Source organism: Nerophis lumbriciformis, linkage group LG08, assembly GCF_033978685.3.
Source record: "Nerophis lumbriciformis linkage group LG08, RoL_Nlum_v2.1, whole genome shotgun sequence".
NCBI classification, from domain to species: Eukaryota; Metazoa; Chordata; class Actinopteri; order Syngnathiformes; family Syngnathidae; genus Nerophis; species Nerophis lumbriciformis.
In genome coordinates this window covers 36,637,676-36,665,420 of record NC_084555.2, presented here as the reverse complement: position 1 = coordinate 36,665,420, position 27,745 = coordinate 36,637,676, and the positions used below count along the sequence as shown (strand labels likewise).

The window sequence follows — 27,745 nt, the reverse complement described above, 5'->3', positions numbered from 1 at the left end:
CACTCTGTTTCTCCCTCTGATGTTGCAGGGGCAGGCTCTGCATCACCCTTGTTAATTGTTTCTTCCATGAATGTTTTGTACTGATCATAGTATTGTTTGTTGGCCTTTAATTTTTTCTTGAGACACTGCAGGCGAACTGTGGCTAGCCTCTTGTTGTTTGGTAGGTTGGGCTGACTGTTACCTTTGAAAGGGAGTGGCATCTCATAATGCCCGCTCTTCTTCTGTGTGATGTGGTCACTGAGGAACTGTATGAAATGCACATCATCTTGGGACACATATTTATCCTCATAAGTTCTCTCAATAAAGTCTGATTCCAGGGTCTTTAGAACATCTGTCGCTGATGGAACTGGCAGTTCTTTTACTGTTAGCCGATGCACAAAGCTTTGATTTCCTTGTCTGTCTAGGTGGGGGTTTGATGAGCCTATTATACTCCATCCTAGTTCTGATCTCTGTGCGAACGGTTGGTTTTTGTCACCTAAGATGACTTCAAGAGGAGCCAGTGCTGCTGGACAGTCATATCCTATTAGGAGCCCTACATCACAGTCTTGAAGGGGTGGTAACTTATTTGCTAAGTTTCTGAGATGAGGCCACAGTGATGCTGTTTCCTTTGTTGGAACGTAAGACTTGTCCACCGGGATAAAGTCACGGCTGTAGGCCTGGTGGAGTTGGATGCAGCTATCAGAGTAGAGTCCTCTAACCTGTAGATCATGAACACTCTTGCTTGATATGATTGTGTCGATGGCTGTCATAGTACTAAGTTTCAGCTTTACTGGTTGGACATCTACATTCAATTTATCAAGTACATCTTCTAAGACAAATGTTGAGTCACTTTGTGTGTCCAGTATAGCATATGTGAGTATTTCTCTGTGTGGTTCTTGTACTGTAGACACAAATACTGGGACAATACCTGAGGTAGCAGATGCATGTTGTGTCGATGTGTGGGACATGACCTTGTGTGTTTCCTGGCTTGCATGTTCTTCTGTGGAAGTGGAGCTATTCGTCATTGCTTCTACAGATCTTAGTTTCCTGTCTTCGTGTAAGCAGGTTGGGTGATGACGATTGCATGTGTTACACGTGTGTCGTCTCCTACAGTCTTTGGTCATATGACCCTTTCTCAAGCATCCAAAACAGAGCCGATTTTCATGGATGAATGCTTTTTTATCCTCAGCACTTTTGGCTGCGAAAGTTGGACACCGTATGATACCATGAGCTTCACTTTTACAGACTGAGCAGGGTGGTTTTGGTTTACTGTTGTTTGTTTCTTGTCTTTCCTGAGCAAAACTCTTTGGTTGTGTATTTGTGTTAAAAGCTTTGGCCTTCTTTGGAGTTCTATCATCTGCAGGTTTGAAATGTATCAACAGTGGAGAAGCAATAGGGTTACAGGCTATTCTTGCCTCTCTGCTCAGGAACTCTGTGAAGCATGCAAGATCCGGATAGCTGCCTGATTTGTCAAGCTCATCTACAACAATTCTACTCCACTTTCGAACAATCCATTCCGGCAGTTTTTTGAGCAACTTGTGGTTTTCCTCACAATCGTTAAGGATAGCTAGTCCTTTGACATGTGGGATTGCCTCATTGCAGCTTTGGAGGAAGTCACCGAACTCTCGTAGTGCTAGTGGGTCATTTGCGCTGATCTTTGGCCATTTCATGAGCTTATCACGGAAAGCCTTTTGTATAATGAATGGGTTTCCATATCTGTCCTGTAAAACTTTCCATGCTCCGTTGTATGCGCTTTCTGAATCTCGATAAAAGAAACCTTCAACGGCTTTGCGCGCCTCTCCTGCAAGATAAATTTTGAGATAAAACATCTTCTCATTTGGTAAGAGGGGTTTTCTGTCTATAAGAGTCATGAATGACATCTTCCAATCTGTAAACCTTAAAGGGTCACCACTGAACGTGGTGGGTTCAGGGACTGGCAAGCGATTCATACTTAATGAGCTAGCAATTGCTTGTGCTAAGCTGACAGACTCCTGGGTCATTGTCATTTCAGGAGCTCTTTGGTGAGGATGGAATGAAGCAGCATCTGGATTTAATTGAGGTTCAGTTTGCATTCTGTAAGAAGTAGTTTTGTTGTCAATTTCTTCATTGTGGTTCTCAAAACATTCAAAACTGTCATATGCTCTCACACGAGCTGCTGCTATAGCGACCTCTTTTCCTGCTTGTAACTGCTGCAGTTTTGCTCTCTCTTGTTCCAACTGTTGTTGCATTTCCACCTCTCTTTGTTTCATTTCTGACAACATTTTTGCCTCTTTAAGTTTCCATTCACTTTCCAACTTGTGAAGATGTGCTTTCTGTGCCTGAATTTCTTCCATGGCTTTTGATTGCTCCAGCTTAGCAGCAAGCTCTGCTACTGCATCTACTCTACTGCTATGGGTACTGGCTGAGCTGGAATGTTTGCTTGATTCATCTGAGGAATCTGATGAACTTACAGTTTCAGTTTTAGTTTGGCCAAAGACAGACCCATATTCATTTTTGTTTAACGTTTCTCTTACCTTTTCCTTTTCTAGTTGATCGTTATAATCTTTATTAATAGTCGCTAGACGGTTGCTTATGAGACTACAGATTTCCTTTGTTAGCGTAACACAAGCGTCCATTTTGTTGACGATCTCTGCCGTGGTTTTACTGTTATGTAGGATAGGTTCATATTGCTGTCTTATGGCGTCATGCTTTGTTTCAATATCCTGCTGTAATTTATTGAGATCTTCTAATGAACAGAGGGTTTTTAGTTTTGTCCTTGTTTCCCTTGCTGTTAGCTTCCAAGAATTATAGGCCTTGTTAAATGTTTTTTCACGTTTTTTGGTGTCCTCGTCATGCATTTCTTGGCCTTTCTCTGTTAATTTTCTCTCACGTGAGCTAAACCTGACTGGTATGTATGTAGGATTCTCTGTTTCTTCTGTTGGGAGTGACATTATATTTGCTTGTGCAACTGCTTTAAGTCTTGTGTGGCTTTTGATTGTCCTATGCCTAAATAAGCTGTAGTTATCTTTTACCACAGAGTAATACTTATATCAAGCATTTGCATATTATGGACATTCAAAGGATTCTTAACATAAAACAGTAACAACAAAGTATGTCATAAATGAGCGCTCTAACCATTAATAGCTAAAGTGCTTCACCCTTTAAACCTTTATCGCAACAGACATGTCACAAATTACCTTTTAAAGACATATACCAATTGTCTTAAAACATTCACCCATTTCAGAATTGTTACGTGTTGCTCACAAATTATTTTGACCTCAAAATATGATGTTAGTATTTAAGACACTTCAGATACGCTGTAAGCTTGTAACGTGTGTGTAAATAGTCTCCTTTGCTCCTTGGCACCCAATGTTATACCTTTAGCGTGCTGTCCTTTTAATCTTGCCTGTGCAGGATGTGGGTGCAAATGGAGTCAGTTGGCTGGTAACAGGTTGGTAGCTGGATCTCGGATGAGATGGCGTCAGCTTCTCTGCAGGGATGGCAGGTCTGTTGCAGCCAGAAGTTGTCACTGGTTGCAGCCGGGGAGTTTTCACTGTAGCGGCCCACTTGGATTAATGACACAAGATGCAGAGAGCTTCGACTGGTGCAACTTTAATTCTCTCCTCCTTTTCTCCTCACAATTTTGACACCGTGAAAACTATGAAGATGGACAGAAAATACAAATGCCATATTTCCACAAACAATACATAAATCATGTTTACATTTTCAAACTTATAAACAAATCTTTTTAATAAACTTAAATAATGAATTTTCACATGAATTAAGCTTAATTACAAGTTACAGCTCTTATTTAAATACAAATACTGACATTTTCCCGTTTGTTTTAAATGAAATGAACCACTTGTTTTACAACAAATAAAACCATTAGTCTCCTCCTACCTCCTTCCGCTTCCAAGGGCGCTAAGTTTGCTCCGCTAGTTAGCTTAGCTTCCACACACAGCTCGGAGTGACTCTCCTTAAATGTGACATATAAACAACACAAACACGAGGCACAATAAAATAACCTCTCACAAATGTTCACACAGAATATGAGAAATATATCTTTGTCAGCGTGTTTTACCAGTCCTGGAGTAACGTGAGTATGCTGTTGAAGTCAGACAGAACGGCAGCAGGAAGTCAAGTATCAGCAATAAAGGAAGTAACAGAATAAGAGTGGGCTCTTCAAAATAAAGGCACAAAAACATAACATGCCAGAACTGCAATTATCTCCTGAACAAAATTTGCTGCCATTTACACTCCCACCAAATCCTGATACAAGGAATGAACAAAATACACAAAGAGCAAATGAAATGTACAGGATTTTCTTGACTGTGATAAATGAGTAACTTCACATTTAACTATCAGTGGTATGTGAACTGTACTGTAATCGTACACGATAAACAATTGTCAGTCTGTTTGTTCTGATCAATTCTCAAGGAGAAGCACTCATTTTTGGATTGGTCTCTCAATAACTGAAGGTTTAGAGGGGGGATCTTGTTTTCTTTGAGACTTTCGCTCTCCGACTTGTACTTTGACTCGACGGACTAAGCTATCTCTGTCTTGAACAGTCTCCACCACTCGTCCTAGTTGCCAATGATTTCTCGGGAGGTTGTCGTCTTTAATGATGACAATGTCGTTGACTCTGAGGTTGCGCTGAGGTAAGTGCCATTTCTGTCTTGTGGATATGTTGAGCAAATATTCCTTTTTCCAGCGACCCCAGAATTGTTTGATGAGGTATTGAACTCTTCTCCATCTCTTTGTAGCGTACAAATCCTCCTTCACAAATTCTCCCGGGGGAGGAAGAGCAACTTTAGATTTCATCATGATGAGGTGATTCGGTGTTAAAGGTTCCAGGGCCTGTGGATCATTGATTGCATCTACTGTTAATGGGCGGCTGTTCACAATAGCCATAGCCTCATATAACAGTGTTCTAAGAGAGGCGTCATCAAGGCGACCCGGGCACTGTGCGAAGGTGGCATTCAGTACATTCCTAACGGTTCTGATTTGCCGTTCCCAGACACCGCCTGCATGGCTGGCAGAGGGGGCGTTGAATACAAATTCGCACTGCCTTTCAGTCAGGAAGATTTCCAGTAGTTTGGTGTCACATTGTTTAAGTGCTTCCTTAAACTCATTTCTGGCGCCAATGAAGTTAGAACCTTGGTCGCAGTGTAGTTGTCTGACAGCTCCTCTCAGATTGATAAAGCATCTCAAAGCGTTAATGAATGAGTCTGTCGACAAATCTTCAAGCATCTCGATATGGACAGCTCTAGAGTACAAACATGTGAAGATGAGTCCATATCTTTTGTATTCTTTGCGGGCTTTCTTTACAATAAACGGTCCAAAACAGTCCATGCCGCTGTACGTGAACGGTGCTGAGGCTTCAAGACGTTCTTTAGGGAGTTCAGCCATCCGCTGACTCTCTGTCGGCCGTCGAAGTTTCCTGCAAAGCACACAGGTGCGTATCAACTTGGCAACCAGCTTGCTCCCACCAATGACCCAGAATCCATTGCTCCTAAGCTCCATTTGTGTCTGGCTTCGACCTTGATGGCATATCTTGGCGTGGTAGTGGGACACAATCAGCTTAGATATGTGACTGTTGTTTGGTAAGATGACTGGATGCTTCACTTTGTGACAGAGAGATGATTGTTTTAATCTCCCACCAACACGGAGCAGTCCTTCAGACCAGATGGGATCCAGACTGAAGAGAGAGCTTGAGTTTGGAAGGCATTTTTCACCTTGAAGCATCTTTATCTCTTGGGGGAAGGCTTGCTGCTGTACAATCTTAATCACTTTCTCAGCGGCCTTCTCACACTCCTCGACAGTTACATGTTCACTGTGCTGGTTTTGTTTACACCCCAGCCTCTTGATTCTTGCAACCACCTTTACAAGTCTTGTCCATGAGGAAAACTGACTCAGACGCCTAAGGATGTCGTCGCAGTTATTTGCTTTGGTTGCAAGCACCTGAATTGTCTTGACTTCGGGATCACCCACAAGTAAGTCTGTTGGGGTGCTGGGTGTTAGATGTAATTCACTTTCCCAGAGAAACTTCGGTCCTCGCAGCCAGTTTGTTGAGTGAATATCTGAAGCATGGAGACCTCGGGATGCGTGATCGGCTGGGTTTTCTGAGGTGTCCACATAATACCATTGACTGGGATCACTATTATTTCTAATCAATTGAACACGGTTTGCAACGTATATGTGGAACCTACGAGCATCATTGTTGATGTACCCAATCACGACTTGTGAATCAGTCCAGAACATTTCTTGATCAATTTTAATGTCAAGCTCACCCTTTAACATGACACTTACTTTTGCAGAAACCACCGCTGCTGCGAGTTCTAGTCTCGGGATACTTGTGACTTTTGAAGGAGCGACCCTTGCTTTCGCTATCACGAGACTGCAATGGACTTCATCTTTGTCATTTTTGTACCTGAGGTAAGAACATGCACCATATCCCACGCAGCTGGCGTCGGAAAAATGGTGTAACTCTACTCTGACAATGTCATGAAAGTCATGTGGGTGGTAACATCTTGGAATTGACACCTCTTTCAACTTCAGAAGACCATTTATCCATTCCTCCCACCGTGGCTTAATATCATCTGGGAGTGGGTCATCCCATCCGATGCCTCTGTGACAAAGGTTTTGAAGGATACGTTTTCCACTTAGGCTGAATGGCGCAATGAATCCAAGTGGATCGTAGAGAGAGGCGACGACAGAAAGACAACCACGACGGGTTGAAGGCTGATCCTTCAAGCTGATGTTAAAGCTGAAAGTGTCATTCTTTATCGACCATTGAATGCCGAGAGCATGTTCTGATGGGGTTGGATCAAAGCCTGGAGGCTCAATGTTTGTTGCTTTTTCAGAGGGGTCTAAGCAAGCGAGCACTGCTTCTTCATTTGAGTTGAATTTGTGAAGGCGCAAGCCTCCTCTTTTGCACAACTCTTGCGACTCAGTGATCAGTTTCCTGGCCTCATCAATTGATGGGACGCTAACTAACCCATTATCAACATAAAAATGTTTCTCCACAAATATTGATGCTCGGGGATAGCTAGCCTTGTGTTGTCGTGCTAGATGCTTTAAACCAAAATTGGCACATCCTGGAGACGAAGCGGCTCCGAAGAGATGAACCGCTATCCTGTACTCCTGTGGTTCCTTCTCCAAATCTCCGCCTGTCCACCAGAGGAACTTCAAGTAATTCCTGGATTCAGGAGTGACAGAGAATTGATAAAACATTCTTTCAATATCACAGATAAAGGCCACGGCTTCTTTCCTGAATCGGCAAAGTACTCCTACCAGAGGATTGATTAGATCAGGCCCAGTTAGCAAAGTGTCGTTTAAAGAAACACCATGGAATTTGGCCGAACAGTCGAAAACGACTCTTAGCTTGTCCGGTTTTCTGGGGTGGTAGATGCCATGATGCGGAAGGTACCACTCTGTTTCTCCCTCTGATGTTGCAGGGGCAGGCTCTGCATCACCCTTGTTAATTGTTTCTTCCATGAATGTTTTGTACTGATCATAGTATTGTTTGTTGGCCTTTAATTTTTTCTTGAGACACTGCAGGCGAACTGTGGCTAGCCTCTTGTTGTTTGGTAGGTTGGGCTGACTGTTACCTTTGAAAGGGAGTGGCATCTCATAATGCCCGCTCTTCTTCTGTGTGATGTGGTCACTGAGGAACTGTATGAAATGCACATCATCTTGGGACACATATTTATCCTCATAAGTTCTCTCAATAAAGTCTGATTCCAGGGTCTTTAGAACATCTGTCGCTGATGGAACTGGCAGTTCTTTTACTGTTAGCCGATGCACAAAGCTTTGATTTCCTTGTCTGTCTAGGTGGGGGTTTGATGAGCCTATTATACTCCATCCTAGTTCTGATCTCTGTGCGAACGGTTGGTTTTTGTCACCTAAGATGACTTCAAGAGGAGCCAGTGCTGCTGGACAGTCATATCCTATTAGGAGCCCTACATCACAGTCTTGAAGGGGTGGTAACTTATTTGCTAAGTTTCTGAGATGAGGCCACAGTGATGCTGTTTCCTTTGTTGGAACGTAAGACTTGTCCACCGGGATAAAGTCACGGCTGTAGGCCTGGTGGAGTTGGATGCAGCTATCAGAGTAGAGTCCTCTAACCTGTAGATCATGAACACTCTTGCTTGATATGATTGTGTCGATGGCTGTCATAGTACTAAGTTTCAGCTTTACTGGTTGGACATCTACATTCAATTTATCAAGTACATCTTCTAAGACAAATGTTGAGTCACTTTGTGTGTCCAGTATAGCATATGTGAGTATTTCTCTGTGTGGTTCTTGTACTGTAGACACAAATACTGGGACAATACCTGAGGTAGCAGATGCATGTTGTGTCGATGTGTGGGACATGACCTTGTGTGTTTCCTGGCTTGCATGTTCTTCTGTGGAAGTGGAGCTATTCGTCATTGCTTCTACAGATCTTAGTTTCCTGTCTTCGTGTAAGCAGGTTGGGTGATGACGATTGCATGTGTTACACGTGTGTCGTCTCCTACAGTCTTTGGTCATATGACCCTTTCTCAAGCATCCAAAACAGAGCCGATTTTCATGGATGAATGCTTTTTTATCCTCAGCACTTTTGGCTGCGAAAGTTGGACACCGTATGATACCATGAGCTTCACTTTTACAGACTGAGCAGGGTGGTTTTGGTTTACTGTTGTTTGTTTCTTGTCTTTCCTGAGCAAAACTCTTTGGTTGTGTATTTGTGTTAAAAGCTTTGGCCTTCTTTGGAGTTCTATCATCTGCAGGTTTGAAATGTATCAACAGTGGAGAAGCAATAGGGTTACAGGCTATTCTTGCCTCTCTGCTCAGGAACTCTGTGAAGCATGCAAGATCCGGATAGCTGCCTGATTTGTCAAGCTCATCTACAACAATTCTACTCCACTTTCGAACAATCCATTCCGGCAGTTTTTTGAGCAACTTGTGGTTTTCCTCACAATCGTTAAGGATAGCTAGTCCTTTGACATGTGGGATTGCCTCATTGCAGCTTTGGAGGAAGTCACCGAACTCTCGTAGTGCTAGTGGGTCATTTGCGCTGATCTTTGGCCATTTCATGAGCTTATCACGGAAAGCCTTTTGTATAATGAATGGGTTTCCATATCTGTCCTGTAAAACTTTCCATGCTCCGTTGTATGCGCTTTCTGAATCTCGATAAAAGAAACCTTCAACGGCTTTGCGCGCCTCTCCTGCAAGATAAATTTTGAGATAAAACATCTTCTCATTTGGTAAGAGGGGTTTTCTGTCTATAAGAGTCATGAATGACATCTTCCAATCTGTAAACCTTAAAGGGTCACCACTGAACGTGGTGGGTTCAGGGACTGGCAAGCGATTCATACTTAATGAGCTAGCAATTGCTTGTGCTAAGCTGACAGACTCCTGGGTCATTGTCATTTCAGGAGCTCTTTGGTGAGGATGGAATGAAGCAGCATCTGGATTTAATTGAGGTTCAGTTTGCATTCTGTAAGAAGTAGTTTTGTTGTCAATTTCTTCATTGTGGTTCTCAAAACATTCAAAACTGTCATATGCTCTCACACGAGCTGCTGCTATAGCGACCTCTTTTCCTGCTTGTAACTGCTGCAGTTTTGCTCTCTCTTGTTCCAACTGTTGTTGCATTTCCACCTCTCTTTGTTTCATTTCTGACAACATTTTTGCCTCTTTAAGTTTCCATTCACTTTCCAACTTGTGAAGATGTGCTTTCTGTGCCTGAATTTCTTCCATGGCTTTTGATTGCTCCAGCTTAGCAGCAAGCTCTGCTACTGCATCTACTCTACTGCTATGGGTACTGGCTGAGCTGGAATGTTTGCTTGATTCATCTGAGGAATCTGATGAACTTACAGTTTCAGTTTTAGTTTGGCCAAAGACAGACCCATATTCATTTTTGTTTAACGTTTCTCTTACCTTTTCCTTTTCTAGTTGATCGTTATAATCTTTATTAATAGTCGCTAGACGGTTGCTTATGAGACTACAGATTTCCTTTGTTAGCGTAACACAAGCGTCCATTTTGTTGACGATCTCTGCCGTGGTTTTACTGTTATGTAGGATAGGTTCATATTGCTGTCTTATGGCGTCATGCTTTGTTTCAATATCCTGCTGTAATTTATTGAGATCTTCTAATGAACAGAGGGTTTTTAGTTTTGTCCTTGTTTCCCTTGCTGTTAGCTTCCAAGAATTATAGGCCTTGTTAAATGTTTTTTCACGTTTTTTGGTGTCCTCGTCATGCATTTCTTGGCCTTTCTCTGTTAATTTTCTCTCACGTGAGCTAAACCTGACTGGTATGTATGTAGGATTCTCTGTTTCTTCTGTTGGGAGTGACATTATATTTGCTTGTGCAACTGCTTTAAGTCTTGTGTGGCTTTTGATTGTCCTATGCCTAAATAAGCTGTAGTTATCTTTTACCACAGAGTAATACTTATATCAAGCATTTGCATATTATGGACATTCAAAGGATTCTTAACATAAAACAGTAACAACAAAGTATGTCATAAATGAGCGCTCTAACCATTAATAGCTAAAGTGCTTCACCCTTTAAACCTTTATCGCAACAGACATGTCACAAATTACCTTTTAAAGACATATACCAATTGTCTTAAAACATTCACCCATTTCAGAATTGTTACGTGTTGCTCACAAATTATTTTGACCTCAAAATATGATGTTAGTATTTAAGACACTTCAGATACGCTGTAAGCTTGTAACGTGTGTGTAAATAGTCTCCTTTGCTCCTTGGCACCCAATGTTATACCTTTAGCGTGCTGTCCTTTTAATCTTGCCTGTGCAGGATGTGGGTGCAAATGGAGTCAGTTGGCTGGTAACAGGTTGGTAGCTGGATCTCGGATGAGATGGCGTCAGCTTCTCTGCAGGGATGGCAGGTCTGTTGCAGCCAGAAGTTGTCACTGGTTGCAGCCGGGGAGTTTTCACTGTAGCGGCCCACTTGGATTAATGACACAAGATGCAGAGAGCTTCGACTGGTGCAACTTTAATTCTCTCCTCCTTTTCTCCTCACAATTTTGACACCGTGAAAACTATGAAGATGGACAGAAAATACAAATGCCATATTTCCACAAACAATACATAAATCATGTTTACATTTTCAAACTTATAAACAAATCTTTTTAATAAACTTAAATAATGAATTTTCACATGAATTAAGCTTAATTACAAGTTACAGCTCTTATTTAAATACAAATACTGACATTTTCCCGTTTGTTTTAAATGAAATGAACCACTTGTTTTACAACAAATAAAACCATTAGTCTCCTCCTACCTCCTTCCGCTTCCAAGGGCGCTAAGTTTGCTCCGCTAGTTAGCTTAGCTTCCACACACAGCTCGGAGTGACTCTCCTTAAATGTGACATATAAACAACACAAACACGAGGCACAATAAAATAACCTCTCACAAATGTTCACACAGAATATGAGAAATATATCTTTGTCAGCGTGTTTTACCAGTCCTGGAGTAACGTGAGTATGCTGTTGAAGTCAGACAGAACGGCAGCAGGAAGTCAAGTATCAGCAATAAAGGAAGTAACAGAATAAGAGTGGGCTCTTCAAAATAAAGGCACAAAAACATAACATGCCAGAACTGCAATTATCTCCTGAACAAAATTTGCTGCCATTTACACTCCCACCAAATCCTGATACAAGGAATGAACAAAATACACAAAGAGCAAATGAAATGTACAGGATTTTCTTGACTGTGATAAATGAGTAACTTCACATTTAACTATCAGTGGTATGTGAACTGTACTGTAATCGTACACGATAAACAATTGTCAGTCTGTTTGTTCTGATCAATTCTCAAGGAGAAGCACTCATTTTTGGATTGGTCTCTCAATAACTGAAGGTTTAGAGGGGGGATCTTGTTTTCTTTGAGACTTTCGCTCTCCGACTTGTACTTTGACTCGACGGACTAAGCTATCTCTGTCTTGAACAGTCTCCACCACTCGTCCTAGTTGCCAATGATTTCTCGGGAGGTTGTCGTCTTTAATGATGACAATGTCGTTGACTCTGAGGTTGCGCTGAGGTAAGTGCCATTTCTGTCTTGTGGATATGTTGAGCAAATATTCCTTTTTCCAGCGACCCCAGAATTGTTTGATGAGGTATTGAACTCTTCTCCATCTCTTTGTAGCGTACAAATCCTCCTTCACAAATTCTCCCGGGGGAGGAAGAGCAACTTTAGATTTCATCATGATGAGGTGATTCGGTGTTAAAGGTTCCAGGGCCTGTGGATCATTGATTGCATCTACTGTTAATGGGCGGCTGTTCACAATAGCCATAGCCTCATATAACAGTGTTCTAAGAGAGGCGTCATCAAGGCGACCCGGGCACTGTGCGAAGGTGGCATTCAGTACATTCCTAACGGTTCTGATTTGCCGTTCCCAGACACCGCCTGCATGGCTGGCAGAGGGGGCGTTGAATACAAATTCGCACTGCCTTTCAGTCAGGAAGATTTCCAGTAGTTTGGTGTCACATTGTTTAAGTGCTTCCTTAAACTCATTTCTGGCGCCAATGAAGTTAGAACCTTGGTCGCAGTGTAGTTGTCTGACAGCTCCTCTCAGATTGATAAAGCATCTCAAAGCGTTAATGAATGAGTCTGTCGACAAATCTTCAAGCATCTCGATATGGACAGCTCTAGAGTACAAACATGTGAAGATGAGTCCATATCTTTTGTATTCTTTGCGGGCTTTCTTTACAATAAACGGTCCAAAACAGTCCATGCCGCTGTACGTGAACGGTGCTGAGGCTTCAAGACGTTCTTTAGGGAGTTCAGCCATCCGCTGACTCTCTGTCGGCCGTCGAAGTTTCCTGCAAAGCACACAGGTGCGTATCAACTTGGCAACCAGCTTGCTCCCACCAATGACCCAGAATCCATTGCTCCTAAGCTCCATTTGTGTCTGGCTTCGACCTTGATGGCATATCTTGGCGTGGTAGTGGGACACAATCAGCTTAGATATGTGACTGTTGTTTGGTAAGATGACTGGATGCTTCACTTTGTGACAGAGAGATGATTGTTTTAATCTCCCACCAACACGGAGCAGTCCTTCAGACCAGATGGGATCCAGACTGAAGAGAGAGCTTGAGTTTGGAAGGCATTTTTCACCTTGAAGCATCTTTATCTCTTGGGGGAAGGCTTGCTGCTGTACAATCTTAATCACTTTCTCAGCGGCCTTCTCACACTCCTCGACAGTTACATGTTCACTGTGCTGGTTTTGTTTACACCCCAGCCTCTTGATTCTTGCAACCACCTTTACAAGTCTTGTCCATGAGGAAAACTGACTCAGACGCCTAAGGATGTCGTCGCAGTTATTTGCTTTGGTTGCAAGCACCTGAATTGTCTTGACTTCGGGATCACCCACAAGTAAGTCTGTTGGGGTGCTGGGTGTTAGATGTAATTCACTTTCCCAGAGAAACTTCGGTCCTCGCAGCCAGTTTGTTGAGTGAATATCTGAAGCATGGAGACCTCGGGATGCGTGATCGGCTGGGTTTTCTGAGGTGTCCACATAATACCATTGACTGGGATCACTATTATTTCTAATCAATTGAACACGGTTTGCAACGTATATGTGGAACCTACGAGCATCATTGTTGATGTACCCAATCACGACTTGTGAATCAGTCCAGAACATTTCTTGATCAATTTTAATGTCAAGCTCACCCTTTAACATGACACTTACTTTTGCAGAAACCACCGCTGCTGCGAGTTCTAGTCTCGGGATACTTGTGACTTTTGAAGGAGCGACCCTTGCTTTCGCTATCACGAGACTGCAATGGACTTCATCTTTGTCATTTTTGTACCTGAGGTAAGAACATGCACCATATCCCACGCAGCTGGCGTCGGAAAAATGGTGTAACTCTACTCTGACAATGTCATGAAAGTCATGTGGGTGGTAACATCTTGGAATTGACACCTCTTTCAACTTCAGAAGACCATTTATCCATTCCTCCCACCGTGGCTTAATATCATCTGGGAGTGGGTCATCCCATCCGATGCCTCTGTGACAAAGGTTTTGAAGGATACGTTTTCCACTTAGGCTGAATGGCGCAATGAATCCAAGTGGATCGTAGAGAGAGGCGACGACAGAAAGACAACCACGACGGGTTGAAGGCTGATCCTTCAAGCTGATGTTAAAGCTGAAAGTGTCATTCTTTATCGACCATTGAATGCCGAGAGCATGTTCTGATGGGGTTGGATCAAAGCCTGGAGGCTCAATGTTTGTTGCTTTTTCAGAGGGGTCTAAGCAAGCGAGCACTGCTTCTTCATTTGAGTTGAATTTGTGAAGGCGCAAGCCTCCTCTTTTGCACAACTCTTGCGACTCAGTGATCAGTTTCCTGGCCTCATCAATTGATGGGACGCTAACTAACCCATTATCAACATAAAAATGTTTCTCCACAAATATTGATGCTCGGGGATAGCTAGCCTTGTGTTGTCGTGCTAGATGCTTTAAACCAAAATTGGCACATCCTGGAGACGAAGCGGCTCCGAAGAGATGAACCGCTATCCTGTACTCCTGTGGTTCCTTCTCCAAATCTCCGCCTGTCCACCAGAGGAACTTCAAGTAATTCCTGGATTCAGGAGTGACAGAGAATTGATAAAACATTCTTTCAATATCACAGATAAAGGCCACGGCTTCTTTCCTGAATCGGCAAAGTACTCCTACCAGAGGATTGATTAGATCAGGCCCAGTTAGCAAAGTGTCGTTTAAAGAAACACCATGGAATTTGGCCGAACAGTCGAAAACGACTCTTAGCTTGTCCGGTTTTCTGGGGTGGTAGATGCCATGATGCGGAAGGTACCACTCTGTTTCTCCCTCTGATGTTGCAGGGGCAGGCTCTGCATCACCCTTGTTAATTGTTTCTTCCATGAATGTTTTGTACTGATCATAGTATTGTTTGTTGGCCTTTAATTTTTTCTTGAGACACTGCAGGCGAACTGTGGCTAGCCTCTTGTTGTTTGGTAGGTTGGGCTGACTGTTACCTTTGAAAGGGAGTGGCATCTCATAATGCCCGCTCTTCTTCTGTGTGATGTGGTCACTGAGGAACTGTATGAAATGCACATCATCTTGGGACACATATTTATCCTCATAAGTTCTCTCAATAAAGTCTGATTCCAGGGTCTTTAGAACATCTGTCGCTGATGGAACTGGCAGTTCTTTTACTGTTAGCCGATGCACAAAGCTTTGATTTCCTTGTCTGTCTAGGTGGGGGTTTGATGAGCCTATTATACTCCATCCTAGTTCTGATCTCTGTGCGAACGGTTGGTTTTTGTCACCTAAGATGACTTCAAGAGGAGCCAGTGCTGCTGGACAGTCATATCCTATTAGGAGCCCTACATCACAGTCTTGAAGGGGTGGTAACTTATTTGCTAAGTTTCTGAGATGAGGCCACAGTGATGCTGTTTCCTTTGTTGGAACGTAAGACTTGTCCACCGGGATAAAGTCACGGCTGTAGGCCTGGTGGAGTTGGATGCAGCTATCAGAGTAGAGTCCTCTAACCTGTAGATCATGAACACTCTTGCTTGATATGATTGTGTCGATGGCTGTCATAGTACTAAGTTTCAGCTTTACTGGTTGGACATCTACATTCAATTTATCAAGTACATCTTCTAAGACAAATGTTGAGTCACTTTGTGTGTCCAGTATAGCATATGTGAGTATTTCTCTGTGTGGTTCTTGTACTGTAGACACAAAAACTGGGACAATACCTGAGGTAGCAGATGCATGTTGTGTCGATGTGTGGGACATGACCTTGTGTGTTTCCTGGCTTGCATGTTCTTCTGTGGAAGTGGAGCTATTCGTCATTGCTTCTACAGATCTTAGTTTCCTGTCTTCGTGTAAGCAGGTTGGGTGATGACGATTGCATGTGTTACACGTGTGTCGTCTCCTACAGTCTTTGGTCATATGACCCTTTCTCAAGCATCCAAAACAGAGCCGATTTTCATGGATGAATGCTTTTTTATCCTCAGCACTTTTGGCTGCGAAAGTTGGACACCGTATGATACCATGAGCTTCACTTTTACAGACTGAGCAGGGTGGTTTTGGTTTACTGTTGTTTGTTTCTTGTCTTTCCTGAGCAAAACTCTTTGGTTGTGTATTTGTGTTAAAAGCTTTGGCCTTCTTTGGAGTTCTATCATCTGCAGGTTTGAAATGTATCAACAGTGGAGAAGCAATAGGGTTACAGGCTATTCTTGCCTCTCTGCTCAGGAACTCTGTGAAGCATGCAAGATCCGGATAGCTGCCTGATTTGTCAAGCTCATCTACAACAATTCTACTCCACTTTCGAACAATCCATTCCGGCAGTTTTTTGAGCAACTTGTGGTTTTCCTCACAATCGTTAAGGATAGCTAGTCCTTTGACATGTGGGATTGCCTCATTGCAGCTTTGGAGGAAGTCACCGAACTCTCGTAGTGCTAGTGGGTCATTTGCGCTGATCTATGGCCATTTCATGAGCTTATCACGGAAAGCCTTTTGTATAATGAATGGGTTTCCATATCTGTCCTGTAAAACTTTCCATGCTCCGTTGTATGCGCTTTCTGAATCTCGATAAAAGAAACCTTCAACGGCTTTGCGCGCCTCTCCTGCAAGATAAATTTTGAGATAAAACATCTTCTCATTTGGTAAGAGGGGTTTTCTGTCTATAAGAGTCATGAATGACATCTTCCAATCTGTAAACCTTAAAGGGTCACCACTGAACGTGGTGGGTTCAGGGACTGGCAAGCGATTCATACTTAATGAGCTAGCAATTGCTTGTGCTAAGCTGACAGACTCCTGGGTCATTGTCATTTCAGGAGCTCTTTGGTGAGGATGGAATGAAGCAGCATCTGGATTTAATTGAGGTTCAGTTTGCATTCTGTAAGAAGTAGTTTTGTTGTCAATTTCTTCATTGTGGTTCTCAAAACATTCAAAACTGTCATATGCTCTCACACGAGCTGCTGCTATAGCGACCTCTTTTCCTGCTTGTAACTGCTGCAGTTTTGCTCTCTCTTGTTCCAACTGTTGTTGCATTTCCACCTCTCTTTGTTTCATTTCTGACAACATTTTTGCCTCTTTAAGTTTCCATTCACTTTCCAACTTGTGAAGATGTGCTTTCTGTGCCTGAATTTCTTCCATGGCTTTTGATTGCTCCAGCTTAGCAGCAAGCTCTGCTACTGCATCTACTCTACTGCTATGGGTACTGGCTGAGCTGGAATGTTTGCTTGATTCATCTGAGGAATCTGATGAACTTACAGTTTCAGTTTTAGTTTGGCCAAAGACAGACCCATATTCATTTTTGTTTAACGTTTCTCTTACCTTTTCCTTTTCTAGTTGATCGTTATAATCTTTATTAATAGTCGCTAGACGGTTGCTTATGAGACTACAGATTTCCTTTGTTAGCGTAACACAAGCGTCCATTTTGTTGACGATCTCTGCCGTGGTTTTACTGTTATGTAGGATAGGTTCATATTGCTGTCTTATGGCGTCATGCTTTGTTTCAATATCCTGCTGTAATTTATTGAGATCTTCTAATGAACAGAGGGTTTTTAGTTTTGTCCTTGTTTCCCTTGCTGTTAGCTTCCAAGAATTATAGGCCTTGTTAAATGTTTTTTCACGTTTTTTGGTGTCCTCGTCATGCATTTCTTGGCCTTTCTCTGTTAATTTTCTCTCACGTGAGCTAAACCTGACTGGTATGTATGTAGGATTCTCTGTTTCTTCTGTTGGGAGTGACATTATATTTGCTTGTGCAACTGCTTTAAGTCTTGTGTGGCTTTTGATTGTCCTATGCCTAAATAAGCTGTAGTTATCTTTTACCACAGAGTAATACTTATATCAAGCATTTGCATATTATGGACATTCAAAGGATTCTTAACATAAAACAGTAACAACAAAGTATGTCATAAATGAGCGCTCTAACCATTAATAGCTAAAGTGCTTCACCCTTTAAACCTTTATCGCAACAGACATGTCACAAATTACCTTTTAAAGACATATACCAATTGTCTTAAAACATTCACCCATTTCAGAATTGTTACGTGTTGCTCACAAATTATTTTGACCTCAAAATATGATGTTAGTATTTAAGACACTTCAGATACGCTGTAAGCTTGTAACGTGTGTGTAAATAGTCTCCTTTGCTCCTTGGCACCCAATGTTATACCTTTAGCGTGCTGTCCTTTTAATCTTGCCTGTGCAGGATGTGGGTGCAAATGGAGTCAGTTGGCTGGTAACAGGTTGGTAGCTGGATCTCGGATGAGATGGCGTCAGCTTCTCTGCAGGGATGGCAGGTCTGTTGCAGCCAGAAGTTGTCACTGGTTGCAGCCGGGGAGTTTTCACTGTAGCGGCCCACTTGGATTAATGACACAAGATGCAGAGAGCTTCGACTGGTGCAACTTTAATTCTCTCCTCCTTTTCTCCTCACAATTTTGACACCGTGAAAACTATGAAGATGGACAGAAAATACAAATGCCATATTTCCACAAACAATACATAAATCATGTTTACATTTTCAAACTTATAAACAAATCTTTTTAATAAACTTAAATAATGAATTTTCACATGAATTAAGCTTAATTACAAGTTACAGCTCTTATTTAAATACAAATACTGACATTTTCCCGTTTGTTTTAAATGAAATGAACCACTTGTTTTACAACAAATAAAACCATTAGTCTCCTCCTACCTCCTTCCGCTTCCAAGGGCGCTAAGTTTGCTCCGCTAGTTAGCTTAGCTTCCACACACAGCTCGGAGTGACTCTCCTTAAATGTGACATATAAACAACACAAACACGAGGCACAATAAAATAACCTCTCACAAATGTTCACACAGAATATGAGAAATATATCTTTGTCAGCGTGTTTTACCAGTCCTGGAGTAACGTGAGTATGCTGTTGAAGTCAGACAGAACGGCAGCAGGAAGTCAAGTATCAGCAATAAAGGAAGTAACAGAAAAAGAGTGGGCTCTTCAAAATAAAGGCACAAAAACGTAACATGCCAGAACTGCAATTATCTCCTGAACAAAATTTGCTGCCATTTACAATATATACTATGACTTGGTCAACAAAAAAGGAATTGCAGTATGCAAAAATGCGGTTCGAAGATAACAGACGGAGACGCAACAACTTCCAACTTCGTTCGACATTTGAAGTTGTACAAAGAACGGTTAGTTTTGAATGTAAGCTAACGTTTATTGGCATAACGTTACGTTAGTCCATGTATCACACACAGTAACGTTAGACAATGTATTACACACAGTAACGTAACGCTAGACGGCGGTCAGCAGCACCGTGTATTTTAGCCACCTACAAAAAGACAAACAGTCAAATAAAGGTCAGTTAAAATGTATACTATATTAAGAATATGTGTACATATTGCATAGGGCCCTGACATCTAAAAAGTACAACTCTGTTCATTGTTATGTTCATATATTTGTTATGTTTTTCATGTGTACGCACACATAAACACGCATACAGTATGAGATGAGATCAATGAGATAAGGTAAGAACAGGATAGAAACTGCTGTGGAACTAGTTACAATGCAATATGCCATGGAAATACAATGTTAACACTTTTGTGCAAATAAGTACAGTTGCACTTGTTTTTTTCAAATGTATTTATTCTGTAAAGGAATGAGTTAAATGTTTAAAAGGACTGGTTAATAGTGCTATTATGAAGTGCAATGTCAACACTATTTTTTTTCCCTGCAATTTCAAATGCACTTGTTTTAATAAATAATTACAGCGTTTTAAAAGCATACACAATCTGTGTAAATATATTAGTCTGTGGTTAAAAGGACTTGAAAGGACTTGAAACTCAAATTGCAGGACTTGGGACTTGACTTGAAACTTTACAGTCTTGACTTTGGACTTGACTCAAGACTTGCCTGTCTTGACTCTGGACTTGACTCGGGACTTGAGGGCAAAGACTTGAGACTCACTTATGACTTGCACACCTTGACTTGTCCTCCCGAACACAAAAGTATTTTAAATTCCCTTTGTTGGCACACTGTATATTCAAATTAAGATTTTGGTAAACAATAAATCCTGACTGGTTAAGAGTCTGTATCACTGTGTTCCGTCATTACCGTGTTTTCAGAGTTTCTCTTACCCTTGTGCATGCCCCACCCAGAAGATTACGTTTATTTTATTCCCTATCTCGTGCCAAAGCGCAACATAAGTCATATTATTTACACAACTGCATTTCCTGTCTGTCTCTACAGTACACGGCTGTGTGTTTACAAATATTCTCTCCTGTATGACGTTGAAGAGAAGAAGCAGATAGTCCTACAGTATTCTACACTGAACCAGAAGTCATCAAGCTTCACGATCAAATGAGTCATTTATTTCCCCTTTTCAACTAAAGGAAAATAGTCTGGGGTTGCAAAACACAATGCAACTGATAACCTTTTAAACAAATTAATCTTTTGTCATTGTACTTTGTTACAAGGATCCACTCGACGTCTATTGCACCGGTCGCTCAGGGGTTGGGGTGGGGTTCCCCACATCTGCGGTCCCCTCCAAGGTTTCTCATTGTCATCCCATTGGGTTGAGTTTTTTCTTGCCCTGATGTGGGATCTGAGCCGAGGATGTCGTTGTGGCTTGTGCAGCCCTTTGAGACACTCGTGATTTAGGGCTATATAAGTCAACTTTGGTTGATTGATTGATCCAACAGAACACAACAAAACAAACTGAAGTGCAATGTGCTAAAATACATGTGTACTTAAAAGCAAATTACTGCGTTTTAGGAAATGGCGTGTGCTTGTTTTAAAAAATGTCTTTCAACATAAATTGTTGTTTGCTAATTTCTGGACACATACAGTATCAAGCACACAAGTAAAACAGCGTGGTTGGCTTGAATGAATGTTAGCAGAATTCAACACTATTTTTCACGGCGAGTTGTCTTTTTTGGGATGCATTCATGGTTAGCTTCAATCACCAGTCAGGACTAAGCCTGTTCACATTCACGGTCTCACAGAACGTTGTAACTTATAGAAATCCCTTCAAAAAGGCTCAGAAAAGAGACACAAATAAGAGGCTGGAGAGCTGCACGTGGCTCTGAAGCCGCGGGTTGTCGACAGATGCACACTGGAAATGATTTGACACTTGCCAAGATTTTAAATTGTATTTCCAAAAAATTCCCTGGTTTTAAAAACTATTTACTTATTTTTAGTCAATGATTATCTTAATTTTAGCATGACACATTTCTGTTTTTATATTCCAGTTTAAAAATATTAAAATTGAGAAATTAACTATTCAAAAAATAAATGTAGATTTTCCCCAATCTTTTTTAAAGATTCTGCAACATCTTGTGGATGCTCAATTTTATAACTGCAAGTTGAATAATGATTGTTTTCAGAAGATCATATTACTAATACTAATACTAGTGTTGTATATTTGTTGACGGTATATTTTACCAAATTACATATACAAATCTTAATTTAGGATGTCTTATCAAGTGAATGTATCTATGCGTGCAGCTCACTAGTTTTTTATTTTCCCTAAAATCTAGTATTTTTGCAGTGCATAAACGCCACTTTAATCCAAACCATAACAAGAGGTACAAATGTGGAAACATTTATGCGCATTTTCAAGTATAGTCATTTTTAATGTAGTTTTGTTTCCCCATGTTCATCCATATTTATCTAAGAGGGAATGATTTTTACTCAGTGAAAATGAGACTCAATGGCTTTTATTACATCGCCATAAAACTAATTAATCGTTTGAGTTGAAACTGATGTTGAGTGGCTAATGCTGTCATGGTTTACTAATTGAAGAATATATGATTTGCCTTAAAAAAAAAAAAGAATTATAACAGCAATATAATGTTTTATCTGTTCATTGTCTTGTCATTGACCAACTGCTTGGGTCGACCGTCAGTACCAGTATTTGGGATTCCGAGGGGCTCAGACTTAGCACGTAAACACCCATTGATCTAGTTTATGTAGTTCCGTCAAATTAGTAAGTTGATCGCATCTCACTGGGCGAGAATTCTGTCGCTTCTGATAAAACATCAATGGCCTCGGCATGAAAAGTAAATTACTGTACATTTTTGTGAGTTACTTTGTTCTTCTTCTGTTCATGTGCAACTGAAAACACTTATGCCTACACACTAAAGTATAATGTGAGGGTGTCTGTTAGCCCGAGATTGTTTTGTGTTTATTTTTTTTTGATTGAGCATTGCTTGAGCAAATGTTCTCATTCATTCAGGTCAGATTGGACTACAACAAACCTGCCACATCTGACAATTAAAACATGGACAGCAGCATTTGTTTGATTCCAATGTTAGCACTAGAGATGTCAACATGTGTTGTTATTAAACAAAAATTATAAGAAAGTAGTCGGATGAGCATGTGTTTTATGGTGCCACGTAATTCTTTTAACTACGAAACCCAAAACCAGTGAAGTTAGCACGTTGTGTAACTCGTAAATAAAAACAGAATACAATGATTTGCAAATCCTTTTCAACCTATATTCAATTGAATAGACTGCAAAGACAAGATACTTAATGTTCGAACTGGAAAATGTTATTTTGTGCGGAAATATTAGTTCATTTGGAACATGTTTCAAAAAAGCTGGCATAAGTGGCAAAAAAGACTGAGAACATTGAGGAATACTCATCAAACACTTATTTAGAACATCCCACAGGTGAATAGGCTAATTGGGAACAGGTGGGTGCCATGATTGGGTATAAAAGCAGCTTCCATGAAATGCACAGACATTCACAAACAAGGATAGGGCGAGGGTCACCACTTTGTGAACAAATGCGTGAGCAAATTGTTGAACAGTTTAAGAACAACATTTCTCAACGAGCTATTGCAAGGAATTTAGGGATTTCACCATCTACGGTCTGTAATATCATCAAAAGGTTCAGAGAATCTGGAGAAATCACTGCAAGGCCGAAAACCAACATTGAATGCCCGTAACCTTCGATCCCTCAGGCGGTGCTGCATCAAAAAGCAACATCAGTGTGTAAAGGATATCACCACATGGGCTCAGGAACACTTCAGAAAAACAGTGTCAGTAACTACAGTGCATTGCTACATCTGTAAGTGCAAGTTAAAACTCTACTATGCAAAGCGAAAACCGTTTATCAACAACACCCAGAAACACTGCCGGCTTCGCTGGGCCCGAGCCCATCTAAGATGGACTGATACAAAGTGGAAAAGTGTTCTGTGGTCTGACGAGTCCACATTTCAAATAGTTTTTTGAAACTGTGGACGTCTTGTCCTCCGGAACAAAGAGGAAAAGAACAATCCGGATTGTTACAAGCGCAAAGTTCAAAAGGCAGCATCTGTGATGGTATGGGGGTGTATTAGTGCCCAAGACATGGGTACCTTACACATCTGTGAAGGCGCCATTAATGCTGAACGGTACATACAGGTTTTGGAGCAACATATATTGCCATCCAAGCAACGTTATCATGGACGGCCCTGCTTATTTCAGCAAGACAATGCCAAGCCACGTTTTACAACAGCGTGGCTTCATAGTAAAAGAGTGCGGGTACTACACTGGCCTGCCTGTAGTCCAGACCTGTCTCCCATTGAAAATGTGTGGTGCATTATGAAGCCTAAAGTACCACAACAGAGACTGTTGAACAACTTTAAGCTGTACATCAAGCAAGAATGGGAAAGAATTCCACCTGAAAAGCTTCAAAAATTGGTCTCCTCTGTTACCAAACGTTTACTGAGTGTTATTAAAAGGAAAGGCCATGTAACACAGTGTTGAACATGCCCTTCCCCAACTACTTTGGCATGTGTTGCAGCCATGAAATTCTAAGTTAATTATTATTTGAAAGAAAAAAAAAATAGTGTTCAAAGGAAAGGCCATGTAACACAGTGGTAAAAATGCCCCTGTGCCAACTGTTTTGCAATGTGTTGCTGCCATTAAATTCTAAGTTAATGATTTGCAAAATAAAATGTTGTTTCTCATTTCAAACATTAAATATCTTGTCTTTGCAGTCTATTTAACTGAATATAAGTTGAAAATGATTTGCAAACCATTGCATTCTGTTTTTATTTACGAATTACACAACATGCCAACTTCACTGGTTTTGGGGTTTGTATAATGAAACTAATTACATTGTGGCAATCAACATTTTTTACAGAGTACACGATTCAAGTGCAGGCATAACCTATTAAAAAATTGCTACAACATATATTACTAGGGATACATACCAAAACTAAGTTCCATAATGACACCATACTACAATTTAAAATAAAAACAGTATATCACATGAACAAAAAACTGTGCCTCATTTTGGTGCTTTACTATAAATTTAGTGGCACTGGAATGAGGTATATCACGGCCAAGTCAACTGTCGTGACGGTTTTACGCTTGACGTTAAGCCAGGTGTTTACTCTCTCGTCACGTAACTTGCCTAAGCGACGTCGTCTTTGTTCCAATATGGCCCTTTCAAAATTTTGGGTTGCCGACACTGGTTTAGATGAACAACCTCGTAACTCAAAACACTCGTATCTCTAATAGCAACACCTATTGAAATGAACTCAAATATATTTAATCCATAATTTGCTGCCCTAAAGACAATTTTAACATTTAACATGCCTTTTAAAAATAATGAAATATAGAAAAACAGTACAATAGCATGTACTGAAAACAGTTAAGTTACTTTTGTAAAATGTAATGTTATTTTACAGCATTTACTTAGGGACCTTACTAATGTGGTGTTTCCTTCGGGCTGCTTGTCTGTCATGTAATAATAGGAACTAGGAAATTGAAACACGTGGAGCAGATTACTCAGCAGGTTCTCAATATTTTCATGGATAGATGTCCGCTGTGGGATGTTTTAGCGCAGAAGCTGAATTCTGCTTCGGAGTGGTGCAGACTGACATTCTGCAGTTGGGCTGCATCATCGAGTCTCCTACACTGTAGGACGTATTTTTTAAAGGTTTGCTTTTCTGACTTGGTGTGTCGTCCTTCACAGTCACTTTCTCATTTCCAGTTGTTGGAGGCCAGGGTTGTGTTGATCTCTCACTGTGTACTGTGGACAATTATTACTAGCAGCGGGGATGCTCCCAACTCAAATTGTGTTTGCAACTTAAAGCATAATAAAGAGCCAAAAAAACGCTTGTATCTCATGTGGGGAATGCATATATGTTTAAGAGTTATTTTTTTATTCATAGTCATGTTTAAATCAGCTAGTGTTTTTCCATTTGTACTCTTTCTATTTTTTCATTTTATGTCCGCAAGTAAACTGTGTGTGTTAACCTTGAAGGCTTGCAATGTAGGAGTTGGAGTACTCCCTTATATCTTATGTGTAGTAGAACAATGAGCCTGTATTCCTTTCTGGAGAGGGTTGGGGCTTTCTTCGTATGCAAGAAGTTGTCTCTTCTGTTTGAATGTTAGACCATCCCAAGATGACGGTATGACTGTATTGATGTGGGCTGGTCTCCTGAAGCTTCAGTAAAACATGATAATATTCCTATTCTGTCTTGATGGTCTTTCTTACTCTGCATATATGTCATCTGAAAGAACTTGGGATTGACCAGTGACTTTAATTCCCTGAGAGGGAATACTGGTCAGACGCAACACTCAACATACTCGTAACTTGATGTACCCCTGTACATCACATCAAAAGATGCGTAGTCAGCGACCTGCAACAAGGGCTTGAAGGTGATATTGTGCTAGTAACGTCTTGTAAGTACCTTAATTTTGCTTAATTAATACACGACTCTCCAATGTAGGAAGAACTGGCACCGTTGTAACAATAGTTACAACGATAGTTAATTTTGGCTCAAACTGTGCTGAATGTAGCGTCCTTAGAGAGGCACACTGAAACCAAAAAGTTCCTATATCCTGTTATGTGTTAGTGTCTCTTAAGAATTACTGAAAGGATGGTGTTGTAGGAGATATGTGGTGTCGCAGACCACCACCCCTGTTCAGGGATGATTATTCAACTTTGACATATATGACTTCCCCCACTCCCTTTTTGAACTATCCATCTTCCTTGTCTAGAATATGGAGATGTATGTCCTCAAAGGAGTTCTGTTTCTCTTTGAGGTGCTGGTAGACAGCTGAGTCTTGACCTAAAGTGATTGCACGTCTGTGTTGCGGCATTGTTTCTTAATATCATTAATATATAAAAAAAGACTGAAATCATTCCTGCCTGTGCATACGCCCCTCCTGCTGTTAAAAAATACAAAGTTGGATCTTGGCACCAAGCGCTCAGACTTGATCTGACCAAGCCAAGTATGGGAGCATTAACTGATGAAGCCAACTAGGATGAGGGACAAAACGTCCCCTTTAAACAAACCCTCTTCCCAACTGTAAGAATTTTGGTCCAAAGAACCATTATATGAACTGCGTTTTTGTATATATTTTTCCATGCGCTCTTTTATCTGATGTGAAAAAGAGTGAATCAGAGCAAATTTTGTTATTACTTAGTTCTGTAACACAAGAACTAAACTACTTATAATGTCAGCCTTAATGACAACATTAGAGCACATGCATGCAGACAGTGTGTGTTTGAAGTTGTACAATTTGGCGCTGCTCCTAATGAGATTTGTTAGGGCTCATCTAGGGATGTATATCGTTAAGATTATATTGATACTGATACCAATATCGATATTGATTGTCGGTATTAATTGGTACTCTTATTGGTACTATATGTCATTTGTGTAAATACAGATGTGGAAAATACGTTTTTATTTGGGTTTTTATTCGCACAAGAGGTTGTGCAGCAGCAACATCATGATATAACATCTCACAGCAGGGAAGTATTTCATCAACACCTGCTTTTTAGGTCTAAAACAAATCAACTATGTAAGCATGTGCAAGGTGCAATGCAGTTGTTATGTCATCATCTTGTAAAGACCACACAGATCCATCACTGTGTTTCTATTTATTACAATTACACACAGTAGATTCAGCGGAATCTCAGGACACAGCGCCACACTTATTGATAACATTTTTACAAATGACTTTGATAACAATACCACAAGTGGCCTGCTAATATCCGACATCAGTGATAATCTGCCAGTTTTCATAATCTACGACGGAAACTACGAGAAGAGGAACATGGATGACAAAAAGACTTTTCGAAGAATATGTACAGAACAAAGTATGACAGCTCTCAAAAATGATCTGAGAAAACAGAGTTGGGAAAATGTCTACAATGAAAATGATGTAGATGGTATTTTTTTAGTACCTTTGAGATGCTTTATGACAAACACTGTCCATTGAAACAATTTAGTAAGAATAAAAATTAAAATAATCAATCATAGATGACAAATGGACTGAGAAATGCTTGCAAAAAGAAGAATGCACTATATAGAACATTTATAACACAGATCTACAGAAGCAGAAAACAAGTAAAAAATGTATAAGAACAAGCTAACTGGCATACTACGAACATGTAGAAAATAATATTACAGTCAATTATTGGACCGGAACAAAAACAATATGAGAGCAACATGGGGCATCCTAAATAGCATTATTAAAAATGGTACCAAGAAGGACTATCCTAAATACTTCTTAGATGGTAATGTAAAAAATGACAATATGAACGAAGTAGTTGAAAGCTTCAATAAGTACTTTGTGAACATTGGACCAACTATGGAGGAAAAGATTCCAGATCCTGAGTCAGTTGAGGACTTTAATGACACCATAAATAGAAACCCCAACTCTATGTTCCAAGAAGGAGTGACAAAAGAGGAAATAATCAATATTGTGAAAAAAGGGGAATCCAAGACCTCAACTGATTGCAACGATATTGATATGAAAACAATAAAAAAGGTTATTGAAGAGATATCAGAACCTTTAATGTACATCATTAACCTAT

The 27,745-nt window shown here is 40.7% G+C and overlaps 2 protein-coding genes across 4 annotated transcripts; both read right to left on the bottom strand.

Annotated features, from left to right (window-relative positions):
• Positions 1-3,121: 3,121 nt before the first annotated feature.
• LOC140678977 (uncharacterized) lies at positions 3,122-6,266 on the bottom strand. Of its 2 annotated transcripts, XM_072913609.1 has the most exons (3): positions 4,040-6,266; positions 3,859-3,934; positions 3,122-3,616 (listed from the first exon to the last, which is right to left on the bottom strand). In XM_072913609.1, exon 1 carries the CDS (start codon positions 6,256-6,258, stop codon positions 4,405-4,407), a length of 1,854 nt encoding a protein of 617 aa, XP_072769710.1. In that variant the 5' UTR covers positions 6,259-6,266; the 3' UTR covers positions 3,122-3,616; positions 3,859-3,934; positions 4,040-4,404. The 2 variants fall into 2 exon arrangements, with proteins under 2 accessions (XP_072769710.1, XP_072769709.1); XM_072913608.1 differs by having other exon boundaries at positions 3,859-6,266.
• A 4,242-nt stretch (positions 6,267-10,508) lies between these two features.
• LOC140678976 (uncharacterized) lies at positions 10,509-13,585 on the bottom strand. 2 transcript variants are annotated; one of them, XM_072913607.1, is made up of 3 exons: positions 11,427-13,585; positions 11,246-11,321; positions 10,509-11,003 (listed from the first exon to the last, which is right to left on the bottom strand). In XM_072913607.1, exon 1 carries the CDS (start codon positions 13,088-13,090, stop codon positions 11,792-11,794), a length of 1,299 nt encoding a protein of 432 aa, XP_072769708.1. In that variant the 5' UTR covers positions 13,091-13,585; the 3' UTR covers positions 10,509-11,003; positions 11,246-11,321; positions 11,427-11,791. The 2 variants fall into 2 exon arrangements, with proteins under 2 accessions (XP_072769708.1, XP_072769707.1); XM_072913606.1 differs by having other exon boundaries at positions 11,246-13,585.
• Positions 13,586-27,745: the final 14,160 nt, after the last annotated feature.

Coding starts and splice junctions, on each gene's coding strand:
- LOC140678977 (XM_072913608.1), bottom strand. CDS start 6,258: ATGTTAAAGGGTGAGCTTGACATTAAAATTGATCAAGAAATGTTCTGG.
- LOC140678976 (XM_072913606.1), bottom strand. CDS start 13,090: ATGCTTCAAGGTGAAAAATGCCTTCCAAACTCAAGCTCTCTCTTCAGT.